Source organism: Muntiacus reevesi, chromosome 5 (genome assembly GCF_963930625.1).
Source record: "Muntiacus reevesi chromosome 5, mMunRee1.1, whole genome shotgun sequence".
Taxonomy (NCBI): domain Eukaryota; kingdom Metazoa; phylum Chordata; class Mammalia; order Artiodactyla; family Cervidae; genus Muntiacus; species Muntiacus reevesi.
In genome coordinates, this window is record NC_089253.1 from 125,101,497 (window position 1) to 125,119,921 (window position 18,425).

Genomic DNA, 18,425 nt, shown 5'->3' on the forward strand with positions numbered 1-18,425 from the left:
GGGTCAGAGCAAATGGGAACAGGCATTCGTTAGTAAGCGGTTCAGGTTAAGCCCCTTAAAAATGTTTCTAGGAACCATGACTCATTCCCAAGCAGCAAAGGAAACCAGCCATCAGTTCCTAGCCTAGTTCTAAGACTGCGGAGGCTGTGCTGGCCACAGGGAGAAGCCACCTCACCTGAGTATTCTTCCGAAAGAATGATTCCTTGATTACTTACATTGAGAAGAGCTCTAAACCCATTTGCCACCTCCTGTTAGAGGGCAGAACCCACTCCACCCTTCTTGCCTGGAGAATCCCATGGACAGAGGAGCCCGGTGGGCTACAGTCCATGGGGTCGCAAAGAGGCAGACACGACTTAGCGACTGAACCACCACCATTAGAGGCACAGGTGGCTTGTGTCACTGGCTCAATTTTGTAGGGGAAAGATATCCATTTGGAGGCTGCAATTCCCCAGTAAGAAAGAGGCTGTTCTTTCAGTGGCCAGGAAAGGCAGAATTCCATTAGAACAGCCTCTTTTCTCAGATGTCATGTCACTTTTACCCCAAGAAGAAAACTTAGGCAAGTCCAGAGGGTGGTATGTTTTCAAACATTGTGGCAGTGGATGGAGAATTCCAGAGCCTCAACGTCTGCACTGGACGTTTCAGGTTCTGGTGAAGGACGCTGGTCCAGTATGCAAGCAGGCCCCTGTGCCACCCCCAGCCAAGGGGACTGAGAGACTCCTGCTTAAGGACTGAGGAGCAGACATCTGGGCAGATGGGTCTTAACTCTGGGTTTGGCAAATGACCTTCCCCATCAAGGCATGGACCAGAAGATAAATAAGACAAAAACCAGACAGAGGGAGCTAGAGAGAGCCAGTGGACAACACAGGAGATAACTTTATTGAAACGCAAATGGCATCAAACAGGTGACTTGCTGGGAGGAGACATGCCTGATGGACAGAGGACCCAGGTGAGGGGGCTTCGGGCAGTGAGGGAAGAAGGCCTCATCCACTGGCCCCGGGATGGATTTAACTGTCAACCGATTTATTATTTAAGACAAATCACCCAGCTCTCTCATGATTGTTACCGCAATTATGTATAAATACAACAGCTCCCTTTCTCTACATCAGATATGAAAGGGGGTAGGTTGAAAGAGGGGAAGGCCAATGATAAAAACCAAAATACAAAGATACACACATATCCTGGTTTGGGGGTTTTGTGCCCAATAAATTAAAAAAAAAAAGTGTTGTAAAGATTCCTGCCCACCTTCCACCCGAGGATCGCCATGCATTTGAGAAACAAAGACTCCATCACACAAACAGTGCTGCCTAAAACAGGACAGGTGAGGACAAGGAAAGGAACCCAGCAAGGGCTGGAATTCGTTTGAGAAAAAGGTTGTTCTGTTAAAGAAACAAAAAACAAGAACACTTAGGAAGCGGGAGACTCCTAAGCCACTCCTAAGCCACTCCACAGCAGTGGCCCGGAGACCGGCTGGGACGGGGAGCCCTTGCCTTCTCATCTGCGTTTTCAGTCTGGAGACATGGCAGGGATGTGGGGAGATCCGCAGGAGATAGAGAACCCGGCGGCCATGGGGTGGCTTCAGTGCAGGCTTCACGCCTTCCTCAGGTTCTCGTCCTCCTCCAGGCACTTAGTTCCTGACCCCAGGAGGCCCAGTGCCAGATGGGTCTTCGTCCCCCACCCACAAGCGCTCTCACGGGGCAAATGGACCAACTCTAAACAAGGCCAGTTGTACACTCCTCATCTCCCCCACGGCCCCATCTGTGAGTTTGGGAAAATAAGAAGCTCTTTTCAGTTAAAATAAATTTTTTTTATTGGGGGAAGGATGGATGCCCCGAGGACCCTCTGCTCCACCTCTGAGAAGGCTTTCCTGCGGCCAGGCAGGGCTGGGGGCGCGGCGGGCAGAAGGTTCTGGCAGGTGCCCTTTAGAACTGGGACAAGGGTGAGGGGTGCTGCCAGGACAAGTTTGGTGGAAATACAGATCAGACTTTTAAACTGCTCTCATCCCATCAGCAGAAGAAGACTGAGTTGAGAAGAATCACCCAGCAGGAGACACCTGGAGGAGCCCTCCCTCCTCGTCCCCCCGGGAAGCCCCCTGGAAATATCAGAGCTGTGACGTTTTTCCCTGGAGGTTGTGTTCTCCAAGGAGATGCAAGCATTCCCCTAACTTCTGCCCAAAAGCACACATACTCTTTCTTTTTGTTAAATAAAAGTAAAGACAGAATCATGAGGACACATGAGAAGACCTTGAAACTAATGTTAAAGTCTGAGTTTTAACCTAAAACCTTATTCGTGGTCCTAAAGCTCCAGTGTGGGGACTCTGGTCCTTGACTTTCCCTGACACAGTGAATTGAAATTATAGTGTACAGCACAATTACCAAGAGGGTTCGTTAAAACACAATTTGCTGGGCCCTCTCCCCGGTTTCTGATTCAGTAGGTCTGGGATGGGGTCTGAGAACTTCATTTCCACAAGTCCTCAGATGCTGCCGACACTGATGGTCTGTAAACAGATCTAAGAACCGCTGCTTTGAGAAATGAAAGAGGTGAATCAAAGGACCGACCGATGCTGACTTCCTTCCATAACCACGCCTGTCACAGAAATCTCTCCAGACGTAGCCATTAGGAGACCCAAAGGCCAGACTGGGAGGACCCAGTAGTAGGGCTTCACACCCCGCTGGACTGGCAGTCCTGCAGCCTCCAGGTTTCTCTTGCTGTGTGTCCTCCTCACTCTCAGACTACGCCTTCTCCCACAGGGTCTGTGACGGGAGTATGTGCTCCTGGGCTGACGAGCACACGTGGGCAGTGGGCAAGCCAAGGTGGTGGCCCCTATGGCCCTGACAAGGTTGACTGAGGGTTCATGAATATATAAAGCGATTTCAGTTATAAAGGGCGTTATGCTCAGGCTTTGGTCTTCTGAGAACAGTGTCCCTAAAACCGTTTTCTTACTATGGCCTCTTTGGTGGGGCCATGGACCAGAACTCAGTAGTATAATAGTTATCCAGTCATCCTAGGACGGTTCCGGTGTCCCAGCAGCGAACCCTCTGGAAAAGTACATTTCATCATCAGTGTGCAGGCAGTGGGGTGGGGGTGGGGGTGTTTATAGCGTCTCCCTACTAGCTTCTGCTTAGCTAAGGCCCAGGAGTAGGGAAGGAAGAAGCATGAGAGCGCGGTCAGTCCTAGAAAGAGGCCCGTGTGAAATGTGCAATGAGGACGAGACCAGCTTCCTTTCCCAGACACCCTGCAGTAGAGGGTCCCGCAAGTCTCGTCCTCACAGGCAGCCTTCGCCTCTGTGCAGGGCTCGTGTGTGAGGTGTTGCTGGGAGGGGGCGCTCTCCTCCCCCTGGAAATAAAGTGACTTCTGAGACGACGGGGTGCCCATCTGAATACCTGGGGTCTTGTTGCAAGGAGTTTGAAGTGAATAGATGAGATTAGGCCCAAACCAGGAAAAGCGGAAGAAAGAAAAAAATTTTATAAATGCCTATGTTGTCTTAGGTCCTCAAGGAGGATGGGCAGACCAGTTGGTCATTCAAAACCAAAGCTTAGCCTTCGGACCGCTGGGGACTCCGCAAGGGGACCCCCAAGACCTCAGCCAGCCTCCCGCTTCCCGACACGCAGACCACACAGCAGAAACGCCGAGACGAGATGCGTGCACAGAGATGAGCACCGTGGAGCTGCCTCGGAAGATGCGACGGCGGCAGCCAGCCGCCCCCGGAGACACACACACAGACAGCCCGTCCTCTGCCGGCCTCGACACCTCGCGCTTTATTTCTGGTGCCTAAGCAGGAGTGGAGGACAAACACACTGGACAAAATGTGGTGGTCTTCTTCATCCAGAAATGGGGGCCGTGGTCACACCTCTGCCCGGTAGTGGGGCTGGGCGCTGAAGCACGTGGTCTGCTCGCCAGATGCAGTGAGGAGAGGAGCTGGGGGTGGGGGGGGGGGGCGGCACCAGTCTGGTACTGGAGGGGCCGGGTTTTCTCAAGGTGCCAGGGTGCGAGTTTAGCCCTGGGACCTGGTTGTCCCTTTCTGAGGGGTCCCAGCGTCTCAACCAAGAAGCAGGGGGACAGGTGGGAGAGGATGCTGTGGATCTGCGCAGGCTACTCACTCCACGGTGGGGGCGGGGGGGGGGGGTCGGCTTAAGCGGGGCCTGCGTGAGCGCCGAGGGGCCTAGCACCGTGAGGAGGCTCGGCCAGCCGCAATCGCCACATGGCCGCGATTCCTGGGGGATGACCGTCACCCACAGCCAGGGGCCCAGGTGGACAACTGGAAATGGGGTCCAGGCTCCAGAGGGACAGCGGTGGGTGGTGCCCCCTCGCCAGATGGGAGCCCACTTTCTGGACACAAGCAGCTGAAGAGCCAAGCGCAATGCTGCTGTTGGCTGAGAAGAGCTGTGGGCCAGGGGTCAGAGATGAGGCGCCAGAATCCCAGACCTCCCGAGCCAACCTGCTGAGACCCAGGCAGAGTGCACGGCGGTCTCCACGCTGACCCGGAGGCAGGCATCGCTCCGGGGGTGCTGAGGCAGTTGGGATGGAGGAAGGGGGTCACCCCTTTACTTTTTCTCAAGTCGCCAGTAACACCCAGGACAGAAGGCACCGGCCGGGCAGCACCGAGAACAGAGATGGGCTCAGCCCTGGGGGAGACAGCGCTGGGGCCTGAGCCCAGCCATGGGGCGACGGCCAAGGCGGGGCCGAGAGGCCAGCGCCCAGGAGAGGCCACCTGGCGGGGCATCGTCTTGTCCTTCCCGGGACGCCCCGTTCCAGGGCCGCCTCCTTCTGCACGGCAGAGACCTTAAGGCAGTGATGTCAGCACCATCCTTGGACAGACAGCCTCTTCCCGGGGGAGAATTGCATATTTTCTGGCAGCTCTAGCAGCATCAACAGACATCCCCTCCAGCAGATAAGACCCGTCATCACTGGGTGCCGCCAGGTGAATGCAGAAGCTTCTGGAAGGAGCAATCTGACCACCTTTTGGACCCAAGTGAACCTCTTCTGATAGGAAGATTCAGATGCAGCCGCTCCTTGGTTTGGTGGGACAGAGAGAGCCAGGTTAGTGGTACTGTGCCTGTAGGTTCTGATAAGAGTGTGTGCTACTTGGGGCTCCAAAGAGCATCACAGGTCCCTGGTCTGCAGAGCCCAAACCATAGCCTCGCCAGGCAACCCAGTGCACTGGGCAGTTAATCATGGGCTTCTTTATGGCTAGTTCCTGTGGTTTGGACGCCATTTCTCAGGTGATCCTGAGGGTCCAGAAGATAAGATGTGTGTTTAGTGGAGATTAATGTTTCCCACTAGACTGTGAATGTAAGGGCTCACGTCTTTCTTTATACCTCGTGACTGGTACACAGTAAGTGCCCAATAAATGCTTGTCCGATGAAGGAATCAGGACTTGCCGAACCTTCAGGGCAACTTCTGCACAAGGTGGATCCCTTTGGAAGGCAGATCTTTGCCACCAAATCAGACTCCGTATATTCTGATTGGGAGTGTCTCAAGTGGGTGTCCACGCCTAAGTGAATCTTCGCTCGTTCAGAACCAACAGTAAAAGCCAGCGGGGATTTTGGATCCAGTCGGGCAAAGCAGCTGCCATCAGAACAGTGTGGTGAGGGGCTCCACAGGCCACAGACAGAGGGAGGTTTCCAGTTTCCGGTTTCCCTCCAGTCCATGGGGAAGCTCAGCTGAGGTCTTCTGTCAGAATGGGCCCACGTTCTCCTCCAGAGACTGGCCGCCATGCTCCAGGCAGGACGTGTGGGACTCGAGGTCCCTCCTGTCCCACTGCTGAGCTGGCACTTCAGGTCCTACGAGAGCCCCAAAGGTGCCAGACACGGCTGCGTGGCAGGCGTCTTGAGGGTGCCAGTCGCCCGGCATTGGACTCTCCACAGGGCAACTTGAAAGAGCCAGACCAGCCCCAGGAAAAGCAGCTTGAGCATTCACAGACTTGTGAGGATACGGGAAAACAAGCCGAGAAAGAAGAGAATAAATAGGCAAATGGGAGGGAAAAATGGAAACAAAACAAAAATAAAAAAAAAGCCGGGTTTATTGACTCGTCTGTTAACTTAGACGCTGTGAGCAGAGCTGGCGGCGTTTCTCTGAAGGCTGCAGTGGCATCCTCGTGGTCGGGCCGTGTCTCAGGTGGGTGGCTGTCAGCTGGTATCCCCTGTGTGTCCGGAAGGGGGGCGGGCAGCACACCTCACAGCTGGACTTCCTTCCTCCAGCTTCTTTTTTTCCTTTTTTTTTTTAAACCTTTTACAGATTGATTTAACGTTTGTAAACCACATGCTTTTCTTTTTTTTTTTTTTCCTGGGCTGCAGCCCGATCTTGGGGGCAGGGAGAGCTGTTGGCAGTGGATGGAACTGGGCAGAGTCCGAGGGAGGGTCCAGGAGCCCCCTCCTCCCAGAAGACTTCCCCGGTGAGGCTGTGTCTCTGAGCCATTCGTGAGAATCAGGAACTACCGCAGGCTTGTTTGATGTCTTCTAAACCCTCCCCAGAAGGCCCAGAAGTTTGTAATTGAGACAAGAAATCAAGGAAAAAGAGCCAGGATCATCTTCTCCCCAAAGTCACTGGAGGAGACTAGGAGATGGATCTGGGGACGCGAGTCCACCCGCCAGTCCCACAGGGAGTTCTCCAAGGTGCAGCACCAGGAACCTGCCCCTTCCTCCATGGCCCCTCCTGCCCTGGGGCTGGAGAGCCCGCGCTGGGAGGAAGCGGGAAAGAGGGGACAGCACAGCACTGTCCCTGCCCCGCTGTCCTGTGACTGGCCCCTGGGCCCTCAGAGCGTGGCCTGGAGGCTGGGGTCCAGGATGCTCTCTCTGTCTGGAGACTCAATGTAATTGGCAGCTTCCTGCAGTTTCAGCAGCATGGCCATCTAAAAAGGGGCAGAGAGACAGTTAAGGGGAGTGGGGACTTCACACAGAGAAGATGGGGTTTGCAAGTGGTTGAGAGCCCAGAGTGCAGGACCGGTTCGGGAACAGGCAGCGATGGCTACTTCCACCCTGTGTGAACCCGGTCCTGGGGAGTGAGGGGTGGGCTGGGGGCAGCGCACACTGTGACCTGCTGGCCACTCCCTGGAGGATGTGGGGTCCCCAAGGCTACCTAACAGCTCTTCTCCAAGAGGCTGTGGCCCAGGGGCTAAGGGCTGAACTCAGTGCCATTAGGACCTGCTTCTCCCCAGGCCCGTCCCACCACCCCGCCCCCGCCCCATCACTCCAGCCCCGCCCTGTCGCCCCCGCCAGGCCTGGCCTGGATGCGTGTCTTCACCTCCTGCCCTGGTCCCCTCAGCTTCCTCAACAGGTCACAACTCTGACCCCCTCATTCAGCTAAGGAAGCATCGTTGTTCCAGCCTTCAGTTTACACAATTAACACTGTGCTGACTTAAAAGCCTTTTTATACAGAGAACACCTGTTTTCTACCAAGTCCAAATTTAAATAAAATGTATTAGGGTTAAAGTAGAAGGATTTCCTACTGGCAGTATAAAAGTGCAAGATCTTGGGTTTGTGCATGTGTCCATACCATCTGCTACCATCCATACCGTCCTGCAAGACGGCTTGATGACCAACACCCCCTCCAGCAGAAGGAAGGGCCGAGCCTCCCAAACGTGTGACTCTGCTAACATGAACCTGTTACCGCCGTGTCATAGGCACCCCCTCCGTGATTAGAGAGGGGAAGGGTCTTCTTCTGGCTTTACCCCATAGTCAAAGCCTGCTCATGCCCTTGGTCCGTGCTCTGCGTGGGGGTTTCGGGGCGTGTGTTCCGGGTGTCCCGTGCTCTGCGTGGGGGTTTAGGGGCGTGTGTTCCGGGTGTCCCATGCTCTGCGTGGGGGTTTCGGGGCGTGTGTTCCGTGCTCTGCGTGGGAGTTTCGGGGTTGGGTCGTGTGTTCCGGGTGTCCCGTGCCCTGCGTGGGAGTTTCGGGGTGTGTGTCCCGTGCCCTGCGTGGGAGTTTCGGGGCGTGTGTTCCGTGCTCTGCGTGGGAGTTTCGGGGTTGGGTCGTGTGTTCCGGGTGTCCCGTGCCCTGCGTGGGAGTTTCGGGGCGTGTGTCCCGTGCCCTGCGTGGGAGTTTCGGGGCGTGTGTTCCGTGCTCTGCGTGGGAGTTTCGGGGCGTGTGTCCCGTGCCCTGCGTGGGAGTTTCGGGGCGTGTGTTCCAGGTGTCAGCTCTCTTCACTACAAGCACTGGAGATATTTTTGTAGTTTGTCACTTGCTCAGCCTGTTTTCTTTCTTTCTTTTATTTTTTTATTTTTTTTCTTTCTTTCTTTTAAAATATTTATTTATTTGGCTGCTCCGGGTCTTAGTGGCCACACACAAACTCTTAGCTTCAGCATGTGGGACCTAGTTCCCTGACCAGGGACTGAACCCGGCCCCCTGCCTTGGGAAGGCGGAAGGGAAGCCCCTCAGCCCACTTTCTAAGAGCTCCTGGAGTCACCGCACCGTGGCTGTCCCCAGGATGACCCCAGGGAGCAAGGACAGGAGCAGGACCAACACCTACAGGTCCCCGACTGTTCCCACCCGGCCTCTGCCGGACACACACGTTGCTGGTGTGTGTTAGCTCAGTCCGGGGTTCTGATGTTCAGAGCTGCCGCTGCTGACCTCATATTCGCCCTGGCCTCTGGGCCCAGCAGGGTGTGGACGAGGCTTCAGTTCACCCTGACTTCCACCTTACAGCGGCCTCTACTCACCAGTGGGTCTGAGTCCAGGGAGCTGGGGGTGCTGTCCTTGACTGTCCTGTCCTCAGGGGGCGAGGCAATGCTGTGAGGGCCCACAGTAGGGGGCGGCAGGTGGTACAGCTTTGACTGGTCTTGTTGAGCTGAGGGCCAGGGAAGAGTGTCCCGGACCCACTCCACAGGGTCCTCCCAAGCGGCTTTCTGCCCGTGAACCTGGAGAGAAGGAGCGGTGTGATCACTGGTGGAGCGCCCGCAGATGAGAAGCTCCTGACGTGTGTGTGCATGCGCGCTCAGCCCGTCATCCCAACTCTTCTCGACCCCCACGACTGCAGCCCACCAGCTCCTCTCCATGGGATTCTCCAGGCAAGGTTACTGGACTGGGTTGCCATGCCCTCCTCTAGGGGATCTTCCCGACCCAGGGATCGAACCCTTGTCTCTTACGTCTCCTGCACTGGCAGGCGGGTTCTTTACCACCGCAGCACCTGGGAAGCGCCCTGAAGGGTATGCACTCCCTCAAACGTAAAGCCATGAGGTTTGGATTCCTGCAGGATTTTGAGTTTCCCAAAGTGGGAAATAAAATAAGTTGGCATAGACTGGTGGAAGCCATTTTGTTTGTTTTTTAAGTTCTGGCCATAGCACACAGCCTGTGGGGCCTTAGCCCCCCACCCAGAGACTGAACCTGCGCCCCCGGTGCCGAAAGGCGGAGGCTTAACCACGGGGCTAATGGGGAGTCCCAAGACCATCTTGGAGAATGATCTGACAAACTGTATTAAAAGTTGACAAGAACCCCACAAATCATATGACCCTGCAATTTTACTTTCCAAGTAAGAAATTTCAGTTCGGTAATAATACCTTTTGAAAGAAATTTGGGCTTTGCTGAAAGGAGATATTTGTGTAAAAATGGTTTAAATTAGAAAACTGTTAATAATCAAAATTAAAATGATGACACACTGCACCTCTGGAAATCTCCCACATCACCAGACGGCGTGTGTCACGCTGACACATGACTCTTACGGATAAAACATGACCACTGGTCCAGTCACCACATCACCGGCCAGCGGGCTAGTGGTGAGCATGCCCTAATTTACAGGTGAGGAAACTGAGGAGGCTTTTAAAAGTGACAGCTGCCTTTTGTACAAAGTTCTTATTCTAACTTTTACAAATGTTTTCACACATTTCATTTGCCTTCAAAACAGAGCAAATTTATACTATCTCCTTTCTTACATATGAGGAGTTTAAAAAGGTTAAGTAAGCTGACCAGAATAACATTTTTATTAATAATTAGTAATGAGCTAAAGCTATAATAGGATTTTATTTAATTCTTAACTCAGTTGTTTATCTGCCCAAATCCCTAGGGAGTAGTTTGAGTTTGGAGGAGAGTCAGAGGCCTAGGACTGGACACACAGCCCCAGGTCACTGGTCGTTTAGCCGTTTGCTGGACACTGGCCATAAGCAGGAAGGCAGCATGGTCTGTGTAGTGCCTCGCTGGGCCTGTTAGGAGGAGACCCTAAAAATCTCAGTGGCCGCGTGTCTGACGCTGTCTCTACTCTGTGACGAGGGCCAACCTGGCCTCAGTTGACCAGAGTCCAGGGCGGGCTCACCTTGATGCCGTCCTTAGCCCCTTCCTGTAGATAGGGGATGATGGAATTGTTCCACAGATCAATGAACCAGGTCCGGAAATCCTCAATGCCGATGGGGCAGGACAGAAAGAAGCAGGGACCTGCAAGAGAAGAGGGCCGTGAAGATGGCCGAGAACCTCCCTCTCCCTGGCCGTCTGCCCCACTGACTCCCTGAGACCAGGCAGAGGGCCTTGGAACCAAAGGTGAGAGAAGCACAGGGCTGGGCTTAACTGAGATCGAGGTCAGGACAGTGGGAGCTGACAGCCTGCTGCAGCCTCAGAAATGATGCTTCTCCAGGCAGGCGGGAGGTGGGGGAGCCAGAGGCAGCTCTAAGCTCCCCTAACACCTCCCCCGTGCCTGGGGAGTGTGGGTGAGGTCAGCGCTCCGGCAGCGGACGCAGGCAGGGGGACCACACGGGGCGCTTACCCAGTGTCCTGCAGCTCGAAGGCTGCGGGCATGGGCTCAGTGAGCGCCCCACACGCTGGTCGCGGGAGGGAGAGGGGCCCCCCCCAGCCCCGCCCAGGCGAGGCGCGGGCCGCACCGATGAGGAAGTCGGAGGTGCTGTGCTTCTCCAGGAAGGTGTGCAGGTGGTACCAGAGCTTGGGCACCCAGTCCAGCACCCGCAGCAGCTCCTCCCTGTTGGCGTTGACGTCGCTGTCCGACTCCACCAGCTTCCTCCTCAGGTAGCGAACCAGGAAGCCGTTGGCGGGCTCCACGTTGTTGGAGAAGGTTAGCATCCTGTGGCCAGGGATACAGATGGTTGGGGGGGGACTGCACGGGGGCGTCTCGACTTCGCTCCCACCCCACCCGAGCTGCCTGCCTCCCACTGATGCCTGCACACCTGCTGAACTCAGGGCCGAGGCAGAGCTGGCGCTCAGATCAGTGACCCCCTCGGGAAACCATCCGCCCCCACTGGCCTGGATGAGGGGTGTGTGGGCAGAGGCTGCACCTCTTCCTGCGTCACGGGCCCTTCTCCCTCTGCACCGAGACGGCACACACCTCCTCTCCCAGCCCACAGGGCGCTGCTACTTCTCTCTCCTTCTGCTGTCCCTCTGGCCAGATCCTGGACTGAACTGGTTTACAGACTTGGGGGCATCTGGAGGTCCATCCAGGGCCACAGATCTTACCTGAAGCTCAGGTGCAAGCCGTGATTGGGTGTCATTTTTACCGGTTGATTAGTGGTACCAATAATATAGGGACTGTGGGAAGACAGAGGAAAAAGACTGGCTTAGACCTGTCTGAACACTCGATTTCTGCCGTGTGCCACCCCCTACCCCGTGGAAAGCTGACAGCTTGGGCTGGACCAGCCCGGGCTCCCCTCTGCCTGCTGTGGTGAGTCTGGTCCTGACTCCAGCTCACCATTTGTGATACTTGCAGGTCAGGGCCCCATTGACCAGCTCGCTGATGGAGCCTGCCTCACTGAGGTCATCCAATAGGATCACCAGGGGGACGTCCCCAATTCCTGTTTCCCGGTCTATCTGGTTGGCCAGGTTGGAGAGATACAACTGCAGGTCCTGAAATGAAAGAAGGGGGAGGTCAGCACTCAGGAGCAGCGAAGCCCCCGGACCGGCCTTGCAGAGGAGGGTTTCAGAGGAGCTGGGCTGGTTCTGGATCCCCTGGGAGGGGCCTTGGTTCCTGTGTGATGCGCTGGGATCTGTGACTGCAGAAGTGCACCACACCAGCCTAATCAGCAGAGGTTCCTAAATCCCTAAAGGTTGGGGAACACACTTGTCTTAACTCAACGTGCACAGAACCTGCACCGGGAACCACCGCAGTGGACACGCCTCCCCGTGGGGCACAGCATGAGGGGACCGCGGAGGGGGAGCTGGCAGGGACAGCACAGCACATGACAGTTCTGCGGGCACCCCTAAGGGGAGCCAGCCCACTGTCAGAGACACGTCCTAGAAAGAGAGGCTGAGGGGAGGCAGGGAAGGAGAAGGAGAGGCTGACAAGGCGGGCAGAGGGCCGGTGGGACGTGAGAGGGACAGAGCGTGGCCCGTGGTTACTGTGGGGGCGGAAGCCCCGGGGGAGGGAGGAGCCTGGAGTGGGGCTGCCGCCGGGGGGAGGGGAGCACGGTGGAGCAGGAAGGCCCATGCGGGTGGGCGGAGCGAGCAGGGCCACCTTGCAGGACTGCTGGTGCATGTTGAAGGTGCTGACGATGCCCTCCGTGACCTCGCGGCCGGAGCGCTCCACCAGGTACTCGGCCAGGCGGTTGGTCAGGTAGGTCTTGCCGGTGCCGCTGGGGCCCGAGAGGACGAGGCGCCGGTGCTTGAGCAGGAGGCCGATGTAGTGCTGCATCATGGGCTTGGGGATGAGGGTCTCGAACACCAGGCTGTCCACACACTTCTCCCTGAGACCTGCAGCACGCCCGCCTGCGTCAGCCGGTGCCGCCGGGCCCCACGGGACCCCCTGGGCTGGCTCTGGACACACAGGGAAGGCCGTGTGCTACGGGGGTGGGTGGAGCGGAAGCCCAAGTGGGGCAGAAATGTCCTGTGAACAACACGTTCCCTGGGACGAGTCCAGACCAGTGAGCCTATCTTGTGTCTCCTGGTGACCTCCACCCTGCAGCCCCTCAGCCAGTTCCTGCTCCAGGAATACACGATGGACCACCTGACGGTCCCCCCATCCCACAGCCTCGAACCCAGGGTCCGGTACTGACCTTTGAGGGAGACCGCTATGTTGTTAACCCCTCGGCGGCAGGGGGGCAACTCTGGGGGCTCTGCGTCCAGGAGCCGTTTCACGTGGCTGATACTGTAGCCGTGGATGGACTCGGTGCTCAGTCCCAGCGTGGAGGCTGGGTCCATCTTAGAGATGTAGTCCTAACGGGACGGGAGCGGGAGAAAGGAGGTGCTTGAGAGGGACGCGGAGGAGATCAAGACCACAAGAAGAGCAGCGCTACAGGGCACCGCGATCCACGAGGAAGGGGGAGGAGCCGTCTGTCTCCTGGAGGCTTCTGCACGGAGCCTCCAAGGCCCGGGTCCCCGTGTTCTCAGAGGACCAGCAGTCCCTGAGCTCCTGCACCTCTTACCTTGAACACCTGGAAAACAGCGTCGTCCAGCAGCTTCCAGTCAATCTTCCCACTGACCTTGCTACACCCCAGGAAGAACTCTTGCTGCTTCAGGTCCTATGAGGTCAAGGTGGACGGCTCAGGAGCTGAGCTCACTGGGCTCAGGGGTTCTCAGAGCCAAGGCTTCTCGGGCGGGAACGACAGCGTCACGCCCCCCACGTTCCTTACCCCTTTGATGATGTGCTGGGGGGGCATCCTCACCACCACCCGGAGAGTCACCTCCTCCTTTGGACCACAGGTGCTGATGCCATCCATGGGGGACAGGTCTGGAGGTGGGGAACAGGAATGCTGGTTCGGGGGGCACCCCAGACTACCCTGCACCTTCCTGCCACTCCCCTTTCCATAAAGTCTTTATTTACCCCCAAAGAAGTACCAGGAGCCCAAGCCCAAACAGTGATTAGGGTTTTAGGACCACCGCGATCCTCGGTGTCTCAGGACTCTGGCATCGGCTTGCAGCAGCACTGGTACCCAGGAAGCCGCACCAGAGTGAGTGAGGGGTGAACCCTTTCCTTCTTTTCACCCGCCCAGGGCCTTCGCCCCATCAGGTACCTGTGTCTGCGAGGCTTGGGCTGAAGGGATGGGTGAGTGCCAGGCCCAAAGACCGACGAGGGGAGGGTAGAGCCGACGATCCTGGGATCTGTCCAGGAGCGGAGCCCGCCGAGGGGCCCGGGGCCACCTTCAGCCGGTCGTTCTCTGCTTTCAACAGGTCTACCTCCAACTGTGGCAAGAACAGGCGGGTCTGGAGCCTTGGCTGCAGGGTCCTGGAGACCCGACCGGCGCTGCATCCCTCTAGCAGCCAAGACCCACGTCCAGTCCCATCCTCCAGCCCCCCCAGCCCCGCCCCTCCTTGTAACTCCGCCTCAACCCGCAGCCAATCCGCACGTTCCATCCACTCCCACAGCCCCGCCCCTTTGCAGTCCCGCCCCATTCCGCAGCCAATCCCCGCGCCCCGTCCCTCAGCCCCACCCCGCCCAGGACCTGCATGTTGTGCATGGTCTCCCGCAGCTGGTCCAGCTGGTGGGCCGAGTTAAGGGCTTCCAGGCGGATGTCTGTGAGCTTCATCTCCTTCTCCCACAGCTCTGAGCGCAGCTCGGACACCTCCTTCTTCTCTGGCTCCTCCTCCTCGCTGCCATGGAACAGCCGGACATGGGGAGCCGGGGGAGCGGGGCCCCTGGAAGGAGGCGGGGAGCACCGGGCGTTAGACCCTGAGCCCACGGGTGGCCGTCACTGGTCCCATGGCCTGGGGAGGGGGCTACAGTGGGGGGCGTCCTGGGAACACATACTCGGGGGCGTCGGTGCCTGTAGAAGACGAGGTGGAGGACTTGATGGAGGGTGAGGCGGTCTCGGTGGATGCGTGCTGCAGTTTGGGGGACGAGGGGGCAGAGGAGTCGGGTGTGGCGATCTCCTCGATGTCAGAATAAGAGGAGGCTGACTTGGGCCCCTTCTTTATACTGAAGGCCTTGTTGAAGGAACTTCGGAGCTAAAACAAAACAGATTCGGGAAACAGCTGTGAGGCAAGGACCTGGAGATGGGGAGGCGGGAGGGGGTTTCTGAGACACAGGCCAGAGGAAGGGGTGCACAGCAGTGAGCACGCCCTCATGAAGGCTTCTCTGGCTTTGTGGAATGGGGGTGGGAGACTTGCCTAGGAACTCAGGTTGAGCGATAGTAGGACTTGCTGCTGCACTGTGGGAACGTCCTGGGTTTTCTCTTCCCCTTGGGGGCACCCCACTGTGAAGGGACAGAGGGGACCCCTGGGGCACAGGGTGTACCTCCTGGTGACCCCATCCTCATTTTTCCAGCAGACCAGCAATTGCTCAGCCTGCAGCCTGGCTCATTTGGGCCTCAGGGCCCACCTCTGAGCTGGACTTATCAGATCAGAGCCTACCCAGCAGACACGGACATGATTCCGTGAATCAAAAGATGGGAGTGAACCAAACTCCTTTTATGCGCTCAGCACATTGCAGGATACAGGTGCTTTCGACTATGTCCACTCAAGTGTGCCAGAATAAGGGATACTTCCCAGCATTTCCTCCAAGTATGCAGGAGGAACTGGCTCGGTCTTGGGTGCTGATGAGCTGGGTGTTAGGGATGCGGGAGGCAAACCAGGGATCTGTCCCACGCCCGTCACATGCATCCATTCAGCATGCACACACACGCAGGGACACGGAGATGGAGCTGCAGCCGGAGACAGAGAGTAAGGAGGGTCAAAGCAAACCAGATCGTTGGAACAGCGAGAGAGCAGAGTGCAAATCTGAGGACACTCTTTCCAGGTGTGTCTCTTGGGGCTTGGGAAAGCTGTGGGTGGTAGCTGGCGCAGCAGGGGTGTGTCAGAGTCTCTACCAGGCAGGACATAAGGAAAACCCATCTGGCTCGATGGGGGTGTGAGGGAGGGAGTGTGTGGGCAGAGTTGTGCCCTCTCTGGGGAGTCAGGGCAGAGTGTCAGGAGCAAAGTTCTCTGCAGCAAGAGACCTGGGACTAGAACACGAGCGTCCCGATTTTTTGTCTCTAACCCCTGCATCTCAGGAGACCATGAGTGTGTGTGAATGTGTGAATTGTATGTGTGTGCACAAGTGTGCATGTGGATGCAGAACAGGTCCTGTGATCCACATCTGCAGGGCCCCGCCCCCCCCCAAGGTCATAGAGATCCTAAGTGGGAACAGTGCTCTGTGTGGGTCTGTGTTTCCAACCCAGAACTGCTGGGCAGAGGGACTGTGCAGTGTGATGTGGTAAGGGATGCTGGGGTCAAACGATGGAGCAAAACAAACCCGGACTCTGTCCTGAGGGACATCTCAGGACGTCTCCAGTGAGGCCGAGTGTGTAGAAGGCAGCACTCTTCAGACCTCAGATCTGAGTGTCTCGAGGGGCTGGTGTGAAACTTGGGGCAATGCCAAGCTATGACTCAAGTTTCAGTAATCACCCTGCATTCAGCTCTTTCCTCCCCATGGCCCTCATACAGGCTCTAGGGGACAGAACCTCTCTCTGGACCTCCCCCTTCTGACCGGGGTCTGCAGGAAGCACCACTCTCTGTCCACCAAGATCCCACCTCGATTCCGCCTCCAGTGGGCTTCTGCCCCCCTGTGACACTTTGCCTGCCTCCTGGGACAAGCCATCTATGAACTCCCAGAGCCTCACTCACTGAAATGACAAGCATTCTGACACCAATGGATTGTCATCAGTCTTATAAAGACTATTTCTGTCTCCCTGGCAATTTTGCAGGCTCTTTGAGATCACAGACTCCATGTTTCCTGTCCTCACGACACCCAGCCAATGTTGGCATAGGGTTTGAGTGGACCTTATGTGCCTGGTTTGTCAGGGTTTGCTGCTTATTTTATACGTTTATACCCTAATCCCCGAAATCCCTTTGTCAACCCCACGGCTGCTCAGAGGGCTTCAGGCTTGGGGGTGATCTGAGGTCCCACCCCTCACCTCTCTCTGGTTCATCTCACTCCAGAGCTAAATCTTCAGGCCACACCCCAAACTGACCTGGCCTCTGTCAACTGTGGTCAAGGTAACGCTCCCCCCCTGAGAGCCTTCTGTCTGGGGCGCCTAGGGTTTGGCAGAGCGAGGGACCAGGGCTCACTGTCCCAGCAGGAGGAGCTGTTTGGCTGCCTTTGTAGCAGGGGGATTTTGGCACCAGGGGAGCCAGGAGGGGGCAGAGTCCTTCCACTGCCCCAGCCAGACTGCTCCTCTGTCCTCCAGGGGCGGCCGTGGATTGACATGCAGGGAGGGTTAGGGGCTTGGCGGAGGTGGTCATGGTTAGTTTCATGAGTGGTTGTCTGTTTAGGGGGAAGGGGTTGCTCTGGAGAAGGGGAGGGTATGGCAGAGGCAAAGAGGAAGGGGGGGGCAGAAATGAGTGTCTTACCTCGTAGACCTGGAAAAAAATAGGGATTTTAAGTCAGCATTTTGAAGGAAAAAAAAAAAAAAAGAAGCAACACTTAATCACTCATTTCACACAGCGGGCCCGTACAGACTGCACCAAGCTCTGTGCGCAGGCTCACTGGGTGGGGGCCAGCGGGCGGGTGTGCCCCTGGGGCTCCCCTCCTCCATACGGGCAGCGGGGGGCATGGCGATGTCGGAAGGGGCACCCCAGTCCACTTAGGGTTATCTGGGAGACACGAACAGCTAGAACCTCTCTCTCTGGACCAGTCAGGCGGAACAACAGTTCCTTTGGGAGGGATCTGGCAAGTTCCACGAGTACCTCTCCAGGGGCATCTCAGTGAGTGGCTCTGACAATAGCCTCTCTCCAGGATGGGAGGGGTGGGCACAGGTAGGCTGGTCCCTCTGAGGAGCCCCTCCTGCTGCTGCCCACCAGACGTGTGCAGGGCTGGAGGGGGCGGCCGGCAGGCGGCAGACCCTGCTCTGGGCGGACATCACCCGGGGCTCCCGTCAGATGGGACTCTAGCATGGTGAGCTCAGGGAGGTCGGCTCTTGTGTTGTGGTGGGGTGGCCCCCTGGCCCACACAGCTCCCCCCACACCTTCACCCACCCAGCTCTTCTTCTTCTTCTTCTTGGCGTCGGCCTCCTTGCCGCTGCTGATGCTGGAGTGGCTGGTGATGCTGTTGAGGCTCGAGATGCTGTCGGAGGAGTTCTGCCTCTTGATCCGGAGCTCTGGGGGCCAAGCACAGGGGCGGACACAGACACGGGGGCTTTAAGGCGACGCGGTGAGGCTGGAGGCTGGGCGTGCTGCAGCAGGAAGGGGCGGAGATGCCCGCCTCCTCATCCACATCCTTCATTTGTGGGGAGCATCCTCGCCACAAGCCTTTGCTGGGTGCCAATCATATTTCAACATAAGCAAATAAACAAGTAGGAAATGATCCCTGTTCTCAAGAAGCTGCAGTCTAGTAGGAGAAAGACCCGCGCAGAAACCAGTGACCTCAGCTTGAGCAGCAGGGACGAGGGGCAGCCCAGGCCTCTGCCATCCCACATGCACTGGCTGCTGCCCTCAGGACTCGCTTCAGAAATACTGGGGGGGGGGGGGGGTGGGGGGGGGGCGGCGGCCCAAGGCCAAGGGCCTTGCATTTAACCCAAACAACCTTTAATTTCCCTTTTAATCTGATGGGCAGAATATCTCTTCAGCTCTTGGAAAAGTTCTGTAACGGCAC

General features: G+C 57.0%; 1 protein-coding gene across 4 annotated transcripts in view; it reads right to left on the minus strand.

Annotated features, from left to right (window-relative positions):
* Positions 1–848: 848 nt before the first annotated feature.
* Positions 849–18,425, minus strand: part of NAV1 (neuron navigator 1) — a 205,311-nt gene continuing 187,734 nt past the window's right edge. For all 4 annotated transcript variants that reach the window (XM_065936376.1, XM_065936375.1, XM_065936377.1 and 1 more), the window contains 14 exons: positions 17,810–17,931; positions 14,607–14,803; positions 14,302–14,494; positions 13,873–14,041; positions 13,492–13,589; positions 13,285–13,380; positions 12,916–13,075; positions 12,378–12,613; positions 11,616–11,770; positions 11,384–11,455; positions 10,798–10,994; positions 10,239–10,357; positions 8,653–8,850; positions 849–6,847 (listed from right to left, as the gene is read on the minus strand). In XM_065936376.1, coding sequence (XP_065792448.1) covers positions 6,752–6,847; positions 8,653–8,850; positions 10,239–10,357; positions 10,798–10,994; positions 11,384–11,455; positions 11,616–11,770; positions 12,378–12,613; positions 12,916–13,075; positions 13,285–13,380; positions 13,492–13,589; positions 13,873–14,041; positions 14,302–14,494; positions 14,607–14,803; positions 17,810–17,931 — 2,108 coding nt within the window. In that variant the 3' untranslated portion in view covers positions 849–6,751. The remainder of the gene's footprint in view (positions 6,848–8,652; positions 8,851–10,238; positions 10,358–10,797; positions 10,995–11,383; positions 11,456–11,615; positions 11,771–12,377; positions 12,614–12,915; positions 13,076–13,284; positions 13,381–13,491; positions 13,590–13,872; positions 14,042–14,301; positions 14,495–14,606; positions 14,804–17,809; positions 17,932–18,425) is intronic.